Here is a 19,135-nt window from a genome sequence, read left to right as displayed (position 1 = left end):
AGTTGGAATAATGCTAAAAGTGACTAAATAGATAACTGTAAAAGCCTATATGTGAATTTAGTTTGTAAGTTTATAGTGGGGGACACAACTAAGCCTCATGAAGTCTCCATAGACTAATAATAATTTGTCTACTGTCTTACTGATGACTTTTGAATTAAAGCTAGCTAAACTATTTATAAAATTTCTGAAGCACTTGTTATTGAATTATTTTTACTTCAAAGATTCTAATATTAAATTCTTAAAAATTTATTTAACTTGCAGTTTCTTAAGCCAGTTCTTACCTTAGACATTTTTATTCCATTTACAAGAATTCATGGTTTCTTAAAAGCCCCACTGACAATAAAAGAACTATAGATATCATTTATGTTTAGGATATGCTATGCAAACTTACTTGAGAGTTTTCCCCATGATGTTTGGAAAAAACTTTAAAACAGAAACAATTACAAACTCTAATGTGCTAAAAATAAATAGTGAAGTCAGGTCTTTTTTTTTTTTTCCTTTGGGGAACACTTAGGATTTTCTATATCAAGAAAACATAATTGACAAAAAGAGATGACGTGCTATTCAGGTTTCTTTTGTAAACCTAAAAGTGACTGAGACCATTAAGTATTCAGTTTTTAGTTAAGATCTGTTGGTCTTGTTTAATTTGCTTGCTGATTCCTATTTCAAGGAATTATAGAACTAAAAAGGATCACTACATCTGTTAGTGAAGAACCGTTCACATTTTCCCCCAGTATAATGGCCTTCCATTTCTTTTGACATGAGTAATGTGTATGTTGCTCAGACTACATTTGTACATACAGAAACTAAATTTAACAGTTTCTGTTTTTAAAGGCAAGACTGGAATTTTAAGATCATAAATTCCCAGTCTTCCAAATGATTCTAAACACGTGGTTATTGCTGTTCTAAAGGTTCCATGGACTTCTTACTTTATCTATCTCCATATAAGGAATTACATTGGTAGTGAAGAATGTCTTTATACACAGTACTTTTTATACTGACTTTTGTTAATCTGTAAATTTGTGTTTTAAAGGCTTGCAGAAGGGGAACAGATCTTATCTGGTGGAGTGTTTAATAAGCAGAAAAGCCATGATGATATTGTTACTGAGTTTGGTGATTCAGCTTGCTTTACTCTTTCTTTGTTGGGACACGTATATTGGTAAGTATGAATGATTCAAGTTACCAGAAGATACTTTTTCCAGTGCTAGAAGTCTTTGTGACTTAGAAAAAACTTACATTATCTATGTTTATCAGATAGCACTTGGCTGAAGAGTACACACAGTCTTCTAGTTCTATGACCTTGTTAATAAACCTATAACATAATAGGGATGTTGATCCCATTTTTGAATATCCACCTTGCCTTAATAATAGTAGCTACAGCAACACTACCTAATAATTGAGTGCACATTATGGGGGTTTTTTACCTTGGGTGAGGAGAATATCTTCACCTTGGGTGAAGAAAAAGAAATGAGTGAAGTTCTTTCTCTAGTATTAAATATCACTTTTGCTCCTTAGAACAAGGCTTGAAGGCAAACTTCAGTAATAAAGAATAGTAATTTCCATCTGGTTTGCCATACTAATCTTGAGGCATGTCATAGGAAACTTCCTACAATGATAGTTGAAATAATAGTGATTTGCAAAGAATTTTAAATGTATTTAAAATTTCTTTACATTTATTTAAATTTAGTCTTTTGAAAGCAAGTGAGAATGAATTAAAAGTCATCACTATAATAATACTGTTCGCACTGATTTTTATTCTGAAATATTCTGAGTTGGGGAGTAGAGGGTGGAGATATAATTAGATAACAGGAATTGTTCAACTGCCCATGGGAGTGCATCATCACATGTATAAGTGTCACCTGTTACATATTGTAGAAGAAATGGTTGAGAATTGCTTGTCTAAAGAGTTAGGAAAGCATCTGTTTTAAGATAAATTGAGGCTAGTTTGAATAGTAGTTTTTTAAAAACCTTGAAAATGTCTTTTTGAACAGAATAAATTATTTGGCTGAATTTGGGGGCTCATTTTCAGATGACACCACTCTTTTGAGAACAGGAGTAAGTAAAGATATAATATCAATATCTTCATTTATCTTAGTAAAAGGACTTGGCGTAATGAATTTTAGTTCATGCAACTATGATTATTCTTGTCATTTCTTCAAAATATTTTGAGGTCTATCCTCCATTTATGGCTAGACACAGTACTTGACACTGGAATGTAAAGATAAGTAACTCACAGTCCTTGCCCTCAAAGGTTTATAATAGAGAAGCTGTAAACAAAGTTTGTAAGTTTTTATCACAATAAAAATGCCATGTTAAACCTTGAGCAGTATTTTGTCTGAAGGAGGAAGTAATGAGTTCTACTTGGTTAAGAAGGAAGGGTAAGATGGTAAGTAGGAAAGATTTGGTAGAAACAGTTTGTTTCTTGAATTCTCCATAATAAGAAAATTAGAAATTAGGAAACTAATTTGAATGTGGGTGAAGTATTTGAATGGACATTTCACCAAGGAGGATATACAGATGGTAAGTAATCACATGAAAAAATGTGCCAAATCATTAGCTGTTGAGGAAAGGCAGATAAAAAACACCATTAGAAACCACTACACACCTGTTAGAATGGTTAAAATAAGAATTGACAATACCAAGTGCTGGTGAGGATGCAGAGCAACAGAATTTCTCATAAAACGTAGATATGATAGAATTATAATGATAGAGACAGATCAGTAGTTGTCAGATCAGAAGGTAGTTTTGAAGCAAGAATATGGCTGTGCAGAGGCAGGTGTGGAGTTTCTCTAGGCTGTTGGGACAGTTCTGTATTCTGATCGTGGTGGTGGTTACACAAATCTTTATATGCGATAAAATTCCATAAAACTATTCATAAACAAATGCGTGCACGTAAGAACTGCTAAAATCCAAATAAAGTCTGTGGTTTAGTTTATGCTGTTGTTAATTTCCCAGTTTTGGTAACTGTGCTATTGTTATGTCCAGTGTTGTCATTGAGGGACCTGGGTGTAGGGTACATAAAAACTCTGTGTTATTTTTGTAACTTGGATATGAGTCTAACATTATTTCAAAATAAAGTTTAATGAAACAAAATGAAATGTTTAAATCACAAAAATACTATATGTGTTTTACTAATTATTTTTAAGCAAGATTATTAAAAGTTTTGAAGGTACAGTTGAATCAGGCCCTAACCACAAAGAAGGGTTCCCCCCACCCTTGTTTAAAGAATAAGGATGGGTTCCTTTTATTCATCATATATATTAAAAGATTTAATATCCAGTGGGGGAAAATTCTGTTCAAAAAAGTGGCTTTTCATTTCAGCCATTATATGTCTTATGACCAAAATTGGATACAGTAATCTAGATACATACCTGTTGTTGTTTTGTAGCTATAGCTTGTTAGGATATCTTTTTTATCTCTTTATTGGTCTTTTTGTCTACAATAGCTCGTGGGACTTCTATGTTTAGGACACAGTAATAAGTCTGATTCTTAGATTAACTGGTTTCTTCCCAGTACCATCTAAATAATCTTTTACCTCAATTCTTTGAGAAACTTTTCATTAAGAGTTGCCACCTTGGGGCACCTGGCTGGCTTAGTCAGTAGATCATGCAACTCTTGATCTCAGAGTTGTGAGTTCAAGCCCCATTTTGGGTGTAGAGATTACTTAAAAATAAAATCTTTAAAAAAAAAACAAACAAAAAAAGCCACTACCTCTACTTCATTAGAAGATCTGATCATTTAAAACATTTAAGTCGCTTTCAAAATTACAAATGAGATATTACATTAAAAACTAAGAATAGGACAGATATTTGGATATTGTTCATCTCTCCTCAGTAATTCTAGTATCTGACAGGAAATTAAAAGCAATTATAATATTCAAGAATCAATGATAGTTTATTAGGCTAGCACTCCTTTCAATTCATGTTCTGTGCTTGCTTTCACTGGCCTTTTGATTTGAACTGCCTTAAATAATAGAGATTGGAGAATGGTAAGAAGGGGAAATTGGTAATTTAGGGAAGCGTCAAGAAGAGTACTTGCAGAACTTAGATATGTATTACGTATATGTATGTAATATATATATGAGTACCTAATTTTTTTGTACGACAAATTTCTTTATAATGTTTTGGGTTGTATAGCTTGTCTAATCTATTTGTTTGTCTTTACAGCAAGACAGATCGGCTTGCCAAAGGATCAGAATGTTACCAAAAGAGCCTTAGTTTAAATCCTTTCCTCTGGTCCCCCTTTGAATCATTATGTGAAATAGGTAGGTTTGTAGAGGTAGCTAGGGGAGGGTTCCCCTACTTACTCTTTTTTTTCTCCTTCTCAGTTTTTGGAAAGTGATACAAATTATTCACAAGAAAAATATTTTTCAAAGCTAAAAGCTGTTAAAATTGAGAATAAGAAATAAGGTAATAGAATATGTTTAAGGAATGATTTGGCCTTGTGTCCTCTAGAATGAGTCATATTGTGACTATGAGTATACCACTAGCTTTCTAGTTAAGGACAGAAATTAATAGAATGCCTGGAGCAGAAACTGTTAATGTAAATAAGACCTGGACAGTATGGGGAAAGAGTGCCTTAGTATATTGTGCTCTAGGACGCATCAACGATCATTTTAAAAGCATTGTGTATGTATACACGAAAGTGCTTGAAACTTTACTGTCTATCAAGTTTCAGCTCTTGACCATCACTCCTTACTTTGAGTAAAATGAGATCTACTTGCTTTCTGCTTTAAAAGAAACACAGAAGTCTGCATTTTTCAGTGATTTATTATATTTAAAAATCAGTGCTTTTTAAGTTCCATTTAATTTCTAAATTTATAGCTTTATCTGAGGGGTAAATTTTTATAATAAATTGATAGATGGACTTTGGGGAGGTAAATTTGATTAGCTGAAACAGGAGAACTTAAAACACTGGATAAGGCCTTATTTCCACTAATTTATGCATTCTTGAAAAAAGATATTAATCCCAATTTCCTCAGAGGCATGTATTTTTTTTCCCTTCACAGGTGAAAAGCCAGATCCTGACCAAACGTTTAAATTAACATCTTTACAGAACTTTAGCAACTGTCTGCCCAGCTCGTGTACAACACTAGTATCTAATCATAGTCTATCTCACAGACAGCCTGAGACCGTTCTTACGGAAACACCTCAGGACACCATTGTAAGTGTGTCATATGCTGGTGTTCAAATATTATGAAAACAGGAAAGAGTGAACTAAATAATGTATCATAAATGACATGGTAGAAATTTTCTGTTTCAGGAATTAAACAGACTGAATTTAGAATCTTCCAATTCAAAGTACTCCTTGAATACAGATTCCTCAGTGTCTTATATTGATTCAGCTGTAATTTCACCAGATACTGTCCCTCTTGGAACAGGAACTTCCATATTATCTAAACAGGTTCAAAATAAACCAAAAACTGGTCGAAGCTTATTAGGAGGACCAGCTGCTCTTAGCCCATTAACCCCAAGGTAAGACAGACAAATCATGCTTTAAAATGTGCTATAATATTAAATGATCTGTAATAATTCATATTATTAATATTAATTAATATGAACAGCAACTTCTAAATCATTATGGAAATAGAAGCATTTAGTAAGTCGGTAATGGGCCTATTCTATTTTCAGAAAATGGAGTAAAAGAAATATAATACCTGTGATAAAAATTTAATATTAACTATTAAAGAAAAATGTAAAACTCTTAAATATGCCTTCTTCAACTAGTATATGTGTTAAAAGATACTGTCCTTTTGGCTGTATGTCGGTGAATATCCGCGAACCTTTTGAAATGTTGGAATGCTTATATAATCAGAGTGACAGCAGTGACTATTGTTAAAGGAGTTTTCCAAACCATGAAAGAAGGATTGACACCTATCAATAGGAAATACTTTGTCAAAATTATTAGAAATATATATATATGTATAAATACAGGAACCCAGCCCAGAGAATACCTATCCAAAAGTGTCAAAATAAAAGATTCTGTGCTAGAACAGATGCTATGAATTGGGTCCCAGGGCCAGAGAGTTACTAAAACATCATGGCCATGAGATGACAACTCCCTGAATCCACAGATGGATCCAGTGGTCTCTAGAGATAGTCTCTCTGTAACAGTGGCTAAATCCTGTAAATTCCAAGAATTTGAAATAATTTGATCATTTGGATCTTTGCTTTTACAAAGCCATTCTTCTTTATTTCCAGTAAATCTCCTGATATCAGTAGTTGTTGCTCAATTTAATTCCTTGTTTGATTTTTTTTTTTAATTTAGTTATGGTGGGTGGAAAAGTCTACATTCACAGCTTATTTTAAATCTGCCCCTCAGATCCTCACTGCCCCCAAGACTGATTTGCCATTCTCTTCCTTTTAGACCTTCTAATTTAAGTATACTGCTGCTTTATATATGCCTTGATGACTTTTTGACACCTTGATTTCAACCTCTTCTCAGTTTTGGGATTTTGCCATTAGAAACCCCAAGTCCTGGAGATGGATCCTATTTACAAAACTACACTAATACATCTTCTGTAATTGACGTGCCATCTACTGGAGCCCCTTCAAAAAAGGTATTTCCCATGTAAAATTCAGTTTTGATGTTTGTAAAAGAAATTTATTTAAAATTCCAATCTGTTAAAGGCAATTTCAGAGAGAATCTAATTTTATATAATGACCATTGCCTTAGAGTTGTTGATCTAAATGTAAAAGAAGGTCATCATTGTCATAAGCTGCTGGTCATAGTAGGAGACGTAAAGGTGGTTGCTCTTTGGCCATGTAAAATTGTAACTCACAAGTATAGCTGATTTTAGCCTGTAGCCAAATAAACATTCAGATTTTTACTTTTGAATTCCCCTTTTTTAAGTGAAATTAGGTTGGTTTCTATCACTTTGAATATAAATAGCAAAAATTATACCTGCCATTTTTTTACTTGTCTCCACCGACTGTATTTGTCTTTTAAGTGTACTAATTAACATGAAAAAAACATTGACTTGCATAAAGCCAGCTATTTCTGATAATAAAGTTTTTTTTTATGGCAGATTCTTATAGATGCATAGTAACCTTATAGTAAATGTGTAGTAAAATAAAAAATATTTGACAGTATCCTTATAATAAATACTGCAGCAAGTCTTGAGACTTTTTAAATAATGTACTTTTTTATAGGTCTATGGCATTAGAGGTCAAAGTGCCATTTGCTTCAAATAGTTCTGTGGTAAAGGGTTACCTTCTGTGGAAATAAGTTAAGTTGTATATTTAAAATGCATATTGCCATCCTTAATAGGTGTTTAAGAAATGGAAGCTAAGTAAGTCATACTGGTAAATGACTGATATAAACCCTTAACCCTCCTAGAGATGTTTTGTTCTTGTTCTTTTTACTCCAAAAATTCCTTAGAGTCTGTGAAGCTTTGTTTCTATAATAGCTTCTTAATGAGTAATAATAGAAACTCTGAGACTAGGAAAAAAGGGGGGGTGCTGCAAAGTACTTGATGTGTGGATTACTTTAAATCCTGTTTATAGGAGTTGGCAGCTACCTGAAGTATAATTGTAGTAAAATCAGTTTATTACAATTACAAGAAGGCATAGTAGGATACTATTCAACATGGCAGGTGAAGTAAGCCAAAACAAGGCAAGCCATAGCAATCAAGGACAGGTTAGTCAGTGCTGGGTAGGTGATTTCAGTGCCCAAACAACAAAGCCACTTGCTTTCTCCTCCTCTTCTGCTCCTGTTCTCTACTTCCCCTGCTATAATACATTCATAGGAAAGTTCTACTTGTAGGTCTGCTGTCGTATCAACTAAAAATATCAAACTGAGTATTGTGTACAGTACACAGATCTTGGTTAAATAAGGAAGGGCCAGAAATGACTTTAAATTTTGTCCCTTGGGTGAATGTAGAGGTTCCATCTTGGGGAAGAGGAAAAGGAAGGATTATAAAGTTTTATTTTGAGGTGGTGGTAAATTAGATAAAACTATTTCATGGATAGTCATAGGGGAGAGAATATGGCCTGGTGATAGAAATAATAAGGTTGTCAAAGTAGCCAGGCTGACCTAGGAAAAGAGAGTAGCAAAAGAACACAGAGCATACTTAATTTAAAACAGTGGCAGGAAGAAGATCCTGCAGATAAAGTCCTAGGACAAATAATCAAGATACCATACTATTTTGGAAGTTATATACAGTTTCAAAAAGGAGGACATGATCATTCATATTGAATACAGGAAAGGCCAAAATAAGGCTTTCATATCTGATGAGAAAGTTATTATTATTAATTATCATTATAAAGTTTGAGAATTATGTACAGTGAGTGTCAAAGTAATAAGTTTTGAAGAAAATTATCTGGTATTGAAAAAAACAAAAATAACCATTGATACAACAGTCACAGATCATTTTATAAAGAAGCCAAGTGATGGAAATGAATAGAAGTAAGTTGATAAATTAGAGAGGGCCAGGAGGTCTTTTTACTCCTCCACGGGAACAGAGAGCAGTTAATGGGAAATTGAACACACTACAAAGTGTTAATTCCAAGAGCAGAATGCTTGGAATATGGAAAATAATTGGGTAGATTTTAAAAATGTATTCCTCTGAACTACTATAGAATATCTTCTAAGTGTCAAAGAAGGGATGTTAAATCTTACTTATTATTATTTTTATATTAGATCATAAATCTGAGTTAGATTATAAATCTAAAGAGTAGTAGCTGTCTTAAAATTCTTGTAACACTTAGCCCCACCTGGAAAATGTGTAATAATGGCCTTTTTAGGAATTTTTAGGAAGTTTGAGCCTTTCCTTAAAAACTAAATTAAAGGGCACCTGGGTGGCTCAGTGGGTTAAGCCACTGCCTTCGGCTCAGGTCATGATCTCGGGGTCCTGGGATCGAGTCCCGCGTCGGGCTGTCTGCTCAGCGGGGAGCCTGCTTCCTTCTCTCTCTCTCTGCCTGCCTCTCAGTGTACTTGTGGTTTTTCTCTGTCAAATAAATAAATAAAATCTTTAAAAAAAAAAACTAAATTAAAAAATGGAAGGCTAGTATAAAGATAAAAATACTGAAGTTAAGCGGGCACCTGGGTGGCTCAGTTGGTTAAGTATCTGTCTTCAGCTCAGGTCATAAGCCCAGGGTCCTAGGATAGAGTCCCACATCAGGCTCCCTGCTTAGCAGGGGTCTGCACCTCCCTCACCCTCTCCCTCTGCCACTTCTCCAGCTTGTGCTCTCTCTCACTAACTGTCTCTCAAATAAATAAATCTTAAAAAAAAATACTGAAGTTAAAAGAATGAAATAGTTTGATGTTGATCCTAACATATTAATTAACATTAATAATAACAATAATTTGTGTTTACAGATAACAAGTATGTATTATGAAATCTTGCATTGAGAAAATGTAGATGAGAGCATCATGGTGTCTTTTTACCATTTTCAGTGCAATTTATAATTCACAAACCTTAGACTTTTTGTGTTTTACAGTCTGTTGCCAGAATCGGCCAAACTGGAACAAAGTCTGTCTTCTCACAGAGTGGAAATAGTCGAGAGGTAACCCCAATTCTTGTTGCACAAACACAAAGTTCTGGCCCGCAAACAAGGTATTTATTATGGTGTCATTATTTGATATTGTTGGCTTTTCTTGCTATAAAACATTTTATTCACTTTAGGCAGGTTTTTGCTCTCTCAAGAATTCTAGAATGACTATTGTAAATTTTAAATATGTCAAATTAGAAATTTCTAGGGGTGTCTGGCTGGCTCAGTCAGAAGAGCATGCGACTCTTGATCTTGGGGTTGTAATTTTGAGTCCCACACCTGGTATAGAGATTACTTAAATATAAAATATTGGGGGGGGGAAGGCATTTCAACTTAACTGAAAAACTAGTGTAATTTTTAGTTGAGTATTTTAATACAAATCAAGACAAAAGTAATCAAAATTTCTTTTTATTTTACTCTGATTCCCTCATGAATTTGTTTAAACTAGATGTTCTGAACACTTCTCCAAAATAATTTTCTTATTACATGACCTTCATTGGTCAAATACAGATAGGTTTCATTCTCCCCTTCCCCTATTATGCACTTCTATATACAGATCATAAAATTAATCTTCTGGCTAATCTTTAAATAATGAATCCACTGCCACACAGAAATGGTATTAAATAGGGTTTCTCTTTTCTGTTGCAGTATTCAAAAACAAACCATAGCTAATATTTTAGAAGAATGATACATGTACCAGAAGTTTTAAAATAGATACACATGTACATAAACCTTGACTATGTAAAAGGCCTCTATTTCTGAAATGCCAGGATGGCAAGTCTCAAAAGTGCCAGCTCACAGACACATGACAGGGATTGCCTGAGAAGGAGCCTGAGGCCTCCTGCAGAACAATATTATATAGGCTGAGTAAATGCTAATCCTAAAGAATACATAAACATAATTTACGGAATTATATATTTCACTTAAGCTAAACAGTTATACTAACTAATAAACATCAACTATTGATGATTTTATGTGGGGTTTGGGGGTATTTTTTATTCCATTTTTATCTCCTTTATTGCCTATCTTAGTTTCCTACAGTTGCTGTAACAAAGTTCTTGCAAACTGGATGGCTTAAAACAACAGAAGTGTATTCATTCACAGTTGTAGAAGCTAGAACCCAAAGTCAGGGTGTTGACAGGGCCATTCTCCCTCTGAAGCCTCCAAGGGAAGACCCTTCCTTGTCTCTTCCAGCTTTTGGTAGTCCCAGGCATCTTTAGTGGATGGGAGCATGACTGAGTATGTGCCTCTGTCTTCACACGGCCATCCTCCCTGTGTGTCTCTATATCCAAATTTCCTTCTTACAAGGACATCAGTCATACTGAATTAGAACTCACCCTAATGACCTCTTCTTAACTTGATTACATCGACAAAGAGTCTGAATCCAAACAAGTCACATTCACAGGTACAGGAGGTTAGGGCTTCAGCATATTTTGGGGGGAAACACAGTTCAGCCTAACACTGCCTCATTAACAGTTACTCTGTTTTGTCTTTTTAGAGGCCATTTTAGTGTTTATAGTATATATTTTAACTTACCAAAGTCTATCTTCAAGTAATGTTGTACCACATCATATATAGTATAAAACCTTATAACAGTGTGCTTTATGCTCCTCTCCCTATCTTTATGCTATTGTGGCCAGAGATTTTACTCCTACATGTGTGTAAACCCCATTTACATTGTTATAGTTTTTCTCTTAAATAGTCGGTTATCTTCTAGGGAGATTTTTTTAAATAAGAAAAATCTATTTTGTATTTACCCACGTATTTACTATTTCCGGTGCTTTTTATTTCTTTCTATAGGTTCACATTTCAATTTGGTATCCTTTTCCTTCATCTTGAAAGACTTAAAATTTCTTATAGTCCAAGTCTGCTGGTAATGAATTTTTTCAGCTATTGTATGTCTGAAAGAGATTTTTATTTTACCTTTGTTTTTGTTTTTGAAAGATATTTTCACTAGATATAGAATTCTTGTTCATGGTTTTTTCTTTTAAGATGTTGTTCTACTGTCTTCTAGCTTGTTTTGTTTCTGACAAGAAGTTTGTCATTCTTATTTTTTGTTCCTCCATATGTAATGTATTTCTTTTCTGATGGTTTTACAATTTTCTTTTTATCTCTGATCTTAAGTCATTTGATCACGATATGCTATCATGTAGTTTTCCTCTTTCTTGACCTTCAAATTGATTGAGCTTCTTGGATCTGTAATTTTGTAGTTTTTATTAAATTTAGCTAATTTTTGTCCATTATTTCTTCAAGTATTTTTTTCAAATCATGTCCCCTCTCCCCTCCTGGGACACTGAGTATGTGTTTTTAGACTGTGAAGTTGCCCCTCACAGCTCAGTACTGTGTTCATTTTTGTTTCCAGTCTTTTTCCTCTGTTTCATTTTGGGTAGTGTTTATCGTTATGTCTTCAAGTTCATTAATCTTTTCTTCTGCAGTGTCTAATATGTTATTAACCCCAGCCAGGATATAGATTGACTTTTAATCTCAGATGCTCTATTTTTCATCTCCAGAAGTTTGATTTGGTTTTCTCCTTTAACATGCTCATTCTTTCTTCTACATTTTTGAGTGTATGGAATATATCTATAATTATTTTTATAATGATTTTTAATGATTTTGTCTGCTGTCTTACTGTGTTATTTCTGGGTTTGTTTTTTATTGATTTTTTTTTTTCTTTTCACTATAGGTTATATTTTCCTGCTTCTCTGTATGCCTAGTTCTGCTGTTGTTGTTTTTTTTATGGCAGTTATTAGAAATTCTACATTGTTGAGTGCTGGACTATTTTATCTTCTTCTAAGTATTTCTGTTTTATTCTGGGAGGCAGTTACTTGTTAAGACTTTATTCCTGTTAGGTCTTGATTTTTAAGTTTTGTGGGTAGGACAAGAGTGGCCTGTAGTCTAGACTAATTTTGCCCGACTATTGAGGCAGTGTCCTTTGAGTACTCAATGACCTGATGAGTATGAGGTTTCTTCATTCTGGCTATTGAAAATCTGAGCTATTCCCAGTCCAGGGTGAGCCCCAAGAATTGTTCTGCCAGCTCCTTTCCAGTATTTTTTTCTCTAGATTCAGGTAGTTTTCCTCACTGTAATACTATAGTAAGTTCTGATACTAATTACCCAGACATAGCATAGACTCTTCAGGCTAAAATGATAGTCCCAGCAAGACTTAACAAATCTTGTTGATTTGGCAGCTACAATTTCAGGGTTTCCCTGGTCCACCTTCATTTCTGACCAACTACCTACAAATTTGAGGGTTCTTGCTATTTCCTGAGGTTTAATATGTTAGAACAATTCATAGAATCTAGGTAAGTTCTGTACTTAAAGTTTTATTATAAGGTATACCAGTCAGGACCAGACCAGGACCCAAGGCAAGACCCCACAGGATGAGGTCTGGGAGGGTCCTGAACACAGAGCTTCTGTGTCTTTTCCCTTAGGTAGGACGTGTCACCTCAACAGTGCATCAGTGTGTTTGCCAACCGGGAAGCACTACTGAGTTTTGGTAGTGAAAGTTTTTACTGGAGTTATATTACATAGGCATGATAGCTTGTGTCATTGGTCATGTGATTTAACTCATTCTACAGTCACGCTCCCCTTCCTGGAGAAGGTCAGGCTGTTAACAGCCAGCTCAAAGCTTCAGCCTTCTAGTCACTGGTTGGTCTTTCTGGGAAGGCCAGCCCAGTATCCTGAAACTGTCTGGGCCCCACCACAAGTCATTTCATTAGCATAACTCAGGTGTGGTCTCAGGGGCCCACCTTGAAGAACAAAGACACTCGTATCACTTGAGAAATTCTGAGCATTGGGGCACCTGGGTGCTCAGTCGTTAAGCATCTGCCTTCGGCTCAGGTCATGGTCCCAGGGTCCTGGGATGGAGCCCCTCTCCCATTCCCCCTGTTTATGTTCCCTCTCTTGCTCTCTCTCTTTCTGTCATATAAGTAAATAAAATCTTTAAAAAGAGAGAAATTCTGAGCATTTAGAAGCTGCTTCTCAAGAATTCAGGACAAAGACCAGGTGAGTTTTTTTATTCTAACATGCTTAAACGGTTGCACTACTCAGTTTCAACTGCAGATTCTAGGAAAACTTCCAGCAGATCTTTGAAGCTCTCCCTCTTTGTAGCTACCCTTTCTAGTACTCTGACCTTCCTATTCTAGCTGCCTTCACTTCCTGGAAGTCTCAACCTTTTCTCAACACAGGAAGACCACTGACTTCTATTCCCCTTCCCTGCACTGTGTCCTCAGAATTCTCTTCAGGCATATGTGCTTTCTGTCCGATATCTGAATAGCATTGTTTGTTTGTTTGTTTGTTTGTTTTCAGTGTTATTGGTTGTTAAAGACGGGGTAGTAAATGTGGTCCATTTTACTCCATTTACCATTGGCAGTGGAAGTCTGTTCTTTTTTTAAAGATGATTAGAATAGCATAGTTCTCTTAGCTAAATTTCCCCCCAAAATTTTGTATGTCATTATTTTCTCTACATGTATTAACCTCTAAAAATCATTTTTATATTCTTTCCAAAGCATCTTCTTTATAACTAGCATTCATATTTTATTATGAAACCATAAAATATTATGTACAAAATTTCTTTAAATTTTTTTCAAGTTTTTTTTTAATTTATTTGAGATTGAGAGAGAGTGAGAACAAGTATGAGCAGGGGGCAGAGGGAGAGGCATAAGCAGACTTCCTGCTGAGCAGGGAGTGGCCTCAGGGCTTGATCCCAGGACCCTGAGATCACCGCCTGAGCCGAAGGCAGACACTCAAATGACTGAACCACCCAGGTGCCCCTGCAAAACTTTTTTTTTAACTGTTTTATATAATTGGCACATAATCACATAGGTAATAAGTGATAGAACTGATTTCAAACCTCAACAGTCTGATTCTAGAGCACATTCCTTTCATTCTCAAGTTGCTAGTTAAACAGATGTAAGTTATAAAGAAATTAGTACATTTCATGTGCTACAACCAATGTTTCAAACTCACTCAATATCCTGATTCATTTTCCTGATGCCTGTCAGACTTCGGACATTTTTTTCTTTTATTGGCCTTTGGAGCTACACAGAACCATAATGAAAATTATGATATAGGAAGACGTCATCTTCTTCATCCTCCTAGCTTCCAAATTATCTTACTATTATTTTCGCTTCTACCCCCACAAGATTGATGTTATACTTACGCAACTTTTTGTGGCTTTTAAGAAGTCTCAACATTTTTCTTAGGCTTGTCCTCCCTATAAACTGCTCCGTAGATGAAATTATTCCCTCCCACTTCCCAGACAAACTGTTTTCTATAATGAGGTAACATTATTGACAACATATAATTCACATTTATAACATAAATTACATCGTTCAAATAAAGGATATTGTACTTAAAAATGAATCAGCTTCTGGAAAAGGCAAAATTATGAAAACAATAAGAAAGGTCAGTAGTTGCCAGGGGTTGGAGGGGGAGGGATAAGTAGGCAAAGCACAGAGGATTAGGGCCATAAAAATATTCTTTGTGACACCACAATGGATACATGTCATTATATATATTCACACATACCTATAGAATGAATAAAACCCAACGGTAAACTCTGTCGTAAACTGTAGACTTTATAATACATCAGTGTAGGCTCATCACCTGTAACATGTCCCATTCTGGTAGGGCATGTTGATAAGGGGGGATGCTGCAGGGGAGGGGGGTTATATGGCACATCTCTCTGTACCTTACTCTCAATTTTGCTGTGACCCTAATCTTCTCTAAAAAAAGAAATCCTAGGGGAACACCTGGGTGGCTCAGTTGGATAAGCGTCTGCCTTCAACTCAGGTCATGATCTCAGGGTCCTCGGGTTGAGTTCTGCATCAGACTCCTTACTTGGTGGGGAGCCTACCTCTCCCTCAGCCTGCCACTCCCCCTGCTTGTGCTCTCTCTCTCTCTGTCTTGCTCTTTCTCTCTCTCTGACAAATAAATAAATAAAATCTTTTTTAAAACAATTTAAAACAGAGGCACCTGGGTGGCTCAGTGGGTTGAGGCCTCTACCTTCGGCTCGGGTCATGATCTCGGTCCTGGGATCGGGCCCCGCGTTGGGCTCTCTGCTTAGTGGGGAGCCTGCTTCCTCCTCTCTCTCTCTCTGCCTGCTGCTCTGCCTACTTGTGATCTCTTGTCTGTCAAATAAATAAATAAAATCTTTAAAAAAAATTTAATAAAAATTTAAAATAATAAGAGTAAAATCCTAATTTAAAAAAATATATATCAAGCCCCCTGGGTGGTGCAGTTAAGCATCTGACTCTTGGTTTCAGTTCAGGTCATGATCTCAGGGTTATGAGATCACGCTCTGTATAGGGCTCTGCACTCAATAAAGAGTTTGCTTAAGACGATCTCCTTCCGCCCCTCCCTCTGCCCTCTGTCTCTAAAATAAATCTTTTTTAAAAATATAAAAATTATAAATGAGTCTTTAAAAATGAATTGTAAAATAAAATTGATTCATCAGTCTAAGTGACCTCACTTGCTATAATCCCTATACTGAGATTCTGTCTTTTGAAAAGGTAAGAGCAGCCTGGGCTTTCTGTACTCACTGATCAGTGTCTTTTATTCTCAGAAGCCTTAGACTCAAATTTAGATAACTAGTGGGATTTCACATAAACTATAAACCATTTAGTCCATAGACTTATCCTCTTTCAGGTAACTTGTGATTTTTAAGTTGGCTTACTTTCTAAAAATGGAATCCTTGTGTCTTAGGGTTTGCCTTTTAAAGTTAAAAACAAAAAAGTACATAGGCAATCATTAGATTCCTTTGGCTTTAAACAGAATAAACCTTGATGTGGTTGTTTGAATTGATAAAGAAATAATAATTGTTCTAATGGTATTTATTTGCTGGCAAATATCCCACTTTTAAGCTATCCATGTCCAGCTGTCTTTTTTTTCTCTAACTTGCTATGGTTGCAAATGAGGGCTAGAGAGAATTAGTTTATAGATGTGTTTATCACTCTTTGATCCACAGTGTTTATGTGGATTGTTTTAAGTTCAAGTTAGCAATTTCAGATGGAGTGAAGCTCTGAGCTGTAATCTTTATTATTTTATGATAACACAGATAGCTTCTAAATTCTGAGTTTTCATAGAGAGATGACAGAGGACCAACCAAACTCATCAACTTTAGAGTACAAACATGATGAATGTGGGGTTTTTTTAATGTATCTCAATTGAAACAAAAGGTAATGGTCATAAGCTGGATTTTGTTTCTTTGGTTTTTTTGTTTGTTTTTTGTTTTTGACATCTGCTTTTGTCATTTTTTTAGTACAACACCTCAGGTATTGAGCCCCACTATCACATCTCCCCCAAACGCACTGCCTCGAAGAAGTTCACGACTTTTTACTAGTGACAGCTCTACAACCAAGGTAATTTAAAGATTTCCATATGTCACATTTACTTAATGCTTCCCTCTCCATCTCTAATAAGTAAATTCAGAGACTATTTTAATTTTTCTAATTTTTTTATTTTATAAAGCTTTCTATAACATTTATAAATTTACTTGGTTCTTTAATAAATATTATAAAACATTGTTCAAAAGACAAAATTATTGTGATGTGAAACAGATCAGTGGCTATTAGGAGTTAGAACTTGGAGGGGAAGCTACCACTACTAGAGCATAGCACAAAGGAATTTTTTTATGTAGTGGTCAGACAGTCCTATATCCTTATTGTGGCACGAATCATGCATGTGATAAAATTTCATAGAACTATCATATCAAAAAAAAAAGTATTTGTAAAAACTGATGAAATCCAAATAAGATACATCATTTAGTTGATAGTATTGAACCAATTCCAGTCTCCTGGATTTGATGGTGGCCTGTGGTTATGTCAGATATTCTCCCTAGGAAAATTAGGGGAAGGATATATGGAAATTTCCAGTGTGTTCTTTGCCCACTTCTTTGTGCAATTGAAGGACCTCATTATGCCTTTGGTAAATTTTTTTGGCTCCTTGACAAATGTTATGGTTAATCTTTAACTTTGATATGAACAAATCAACAATTTTATAACTTACTAGTTATAATGCTCTCAGACAATCAGGTAATATTGCATCCATTTACTTTCTCATTTTTAAATAATAAAGTTATATACTTTCAGAAAAGAGCAGCAAATCATACTGATACAGCTTACGCACTAATTCATTAATACAACTTATTTTCAGGATTGTTGCATTTAAAATTAAATGACTTTGAAAATTTTTGTTATACATTTTTTTCTGAGAAAAATTTAGACCAGTCAATTTAATTTTTTTTTTTTTTAATATTTATTTTGTGACTAACACTTGAGAAAGGATTGGGAGGTCTTAAAATATATGAGTTTAACAAGTATGGAATTTTCCTCCTTTTTACAGGAGAATAGCAAAAAGTTAAAAATGAAGTTTCCACCTAAAATCCCAAACAGAAAAACTAAAAGTAAAACTAATAAAGGAGGAATAACTCAACCTAACATAAATGATAGCCTGGAAATTACAAAATTGGACTCTTCCATCATTTCAGAAGGGAAAATCTCCACAATCACACCTCAGATCCAGGCATTTAATCTACAGAAAGCAGCAGCAGGTCTGTTTTAAATGCTTAATATCTTCTTTGTGTTTTATTTTATTCACTTATTTAAGTAAGTTTTTTTAGTGTTCATTAAAGTACCTTCCATTTTTTTCTAGATAAATGTTGGAATTTTTAATTATTTTGTAATTAGCCTTTCTAGAAAACCAAACTGTTTTATTGTGTTTTTCTCCTTTGTTTACTATATTGTTTTCTCCTAGAAGGTTTGATGAGCCTTCTTCGTGAAATGGGGAAAGGCTATTTAGCTTTGTGTTCATACAACTGCAAAGAAGCTATAAATATCTTGAGCCACCTACCTTCTCACCACTACAATACTGGTTGGGTACTGTGCCAAATTGGAAGGGCCTATTTTGAACTTTCAGAGTACATGCAAGTAAGTATAGAAAACTGTTATACATGTTTTTTAGAGATAATTTAAATTTAATTAAAATGCCTGTGATTGAGACAGCTAGATCTTAAAGGCCAATATTTAGGGGCACCTGAGAAGCTTCATCAGTTAAACATCCAACTCTTGATCTCAGCTCAGGTCTTGATCTCAGGGTCATGAGTTCAAGTCCCACGTTGGGCTCCACACTGGATTTGCAGCTGCTTGAAATTAAAAAAAACAAAAACAAAAACAAAAAGGTCAATATTTATTATGTAACCCTTTATATTTATTTTCTGAGCATTTTAATTTATAAATAGATAATTTTTTCTTGTGTTAAGGGTTGAATAATTTAAATTTGAGAAGATTGCTTGAGATAGATTTGTAGAGAATCCAATACCTATATTGTTTTTTGGTTTTTGGTTTTTTTAAAGATTTTATTTATTTTAGAACAAGAAAGCTCAAGTGTGGTGGTTGGGGGGTGGGGACAGAAGGAGAGGGAGAGAGAGAATCTAAAGCAGACTCAGTGCTGAGCTTGGAGCTCTACACAGGGCTCAATCTCAAGATGCTGAGATCATGGGGCACCTGGGTGGCTCAGTCATTAAGTGTCTGCCTTCAGTTCTGGGTCACGATTCTGGGGTCCTAGGATCGAGCCTCACATCAGGCTCCCTGCTTGGCAGAAAGCCTGCTTCTCCCTCTCTTCTGCCCCTGCTTATGTTCCCTCTT

General features: G+C 34.9%; 1 protein-coding gene across 12 annotated transcripts in view; it reads left to right on the top strand.

Annotated features, from left to right (window-relative positions):
• Positions 1-19,135, top strand: part of CDC27 (cell division cycle 27) — a 72,397-nt gene that overhangs the window by 25,595 nt on the left and 27,667 nt on the right. For 4 of the 12 annotated variants that reach the window (XM_045080855.1, XM_045080856.1, XM_045080850.1 and 1 more), the window contains exons 4-14: positions 1,034-1,159; positions 4,167-4,264; positions 5,009-5,163; positions 5,263-5,474; positions 6,445-6,559; positions 9,423-9,556; positions 11,292-11,308; positions 13,466-13,496; positions 16,753-16,852; positions 17,835-18,042; positions 18,246-18,418. In XM_045080855.1, coding sequence (XP_044936790.1) covers positions 1,034-1,159; positions 4,167-4,264; positions 5,009-5,163; positions 5,263-5,474; positions 6,445-6,559; positions 9,423-9,556; positions 11,292-11,308; positions 13,466-13,496; positions 16,753-16,852; positions 17,835-18,042; positions 18,246-18,418 — 1,369 coding nt within the window. The remainder of the gene's footprint in view (positions 1-1,033; positions 1,160-4,166; positions 4,265-5,008; positions 5,164-5,262; positions 5,475-6,444; positions 6,560-9,422; positions 9,557-11,291; positions 11,309-13,465; positions 13,497-16,752; positions 16,853-17,834; positions 18,043-18,245; positions 18,419-19,135) is intronic. The other 8 variants (XM_045080858.1, XM_013045958.2, XM_045080857.1 and 5 more) reach the window with 6 other exon arrangements.

This window comes from Mustela putorius, unplaced genomic scaffold (genome assembly GCF_011764305.1).
Source record: "Mustela putorius furo isolate JIRA1106 unplaced genomic scaffold, ASM1176430v1.1 tig00000487_pilon_pilon_pilon, whole genome shotgun sequence".
In the NCBI taxonomy this organism is placed as follows: Eukaryota; Metazoa; Chordata; class Mammalia; order Carnivora; family Mustelidae; genus Mustela; species Mustela putorius.
Note: the sequence above shows the minus strand (reverse complement) of the source record. Positions and strands in the feature narration are given on the sequence as shown.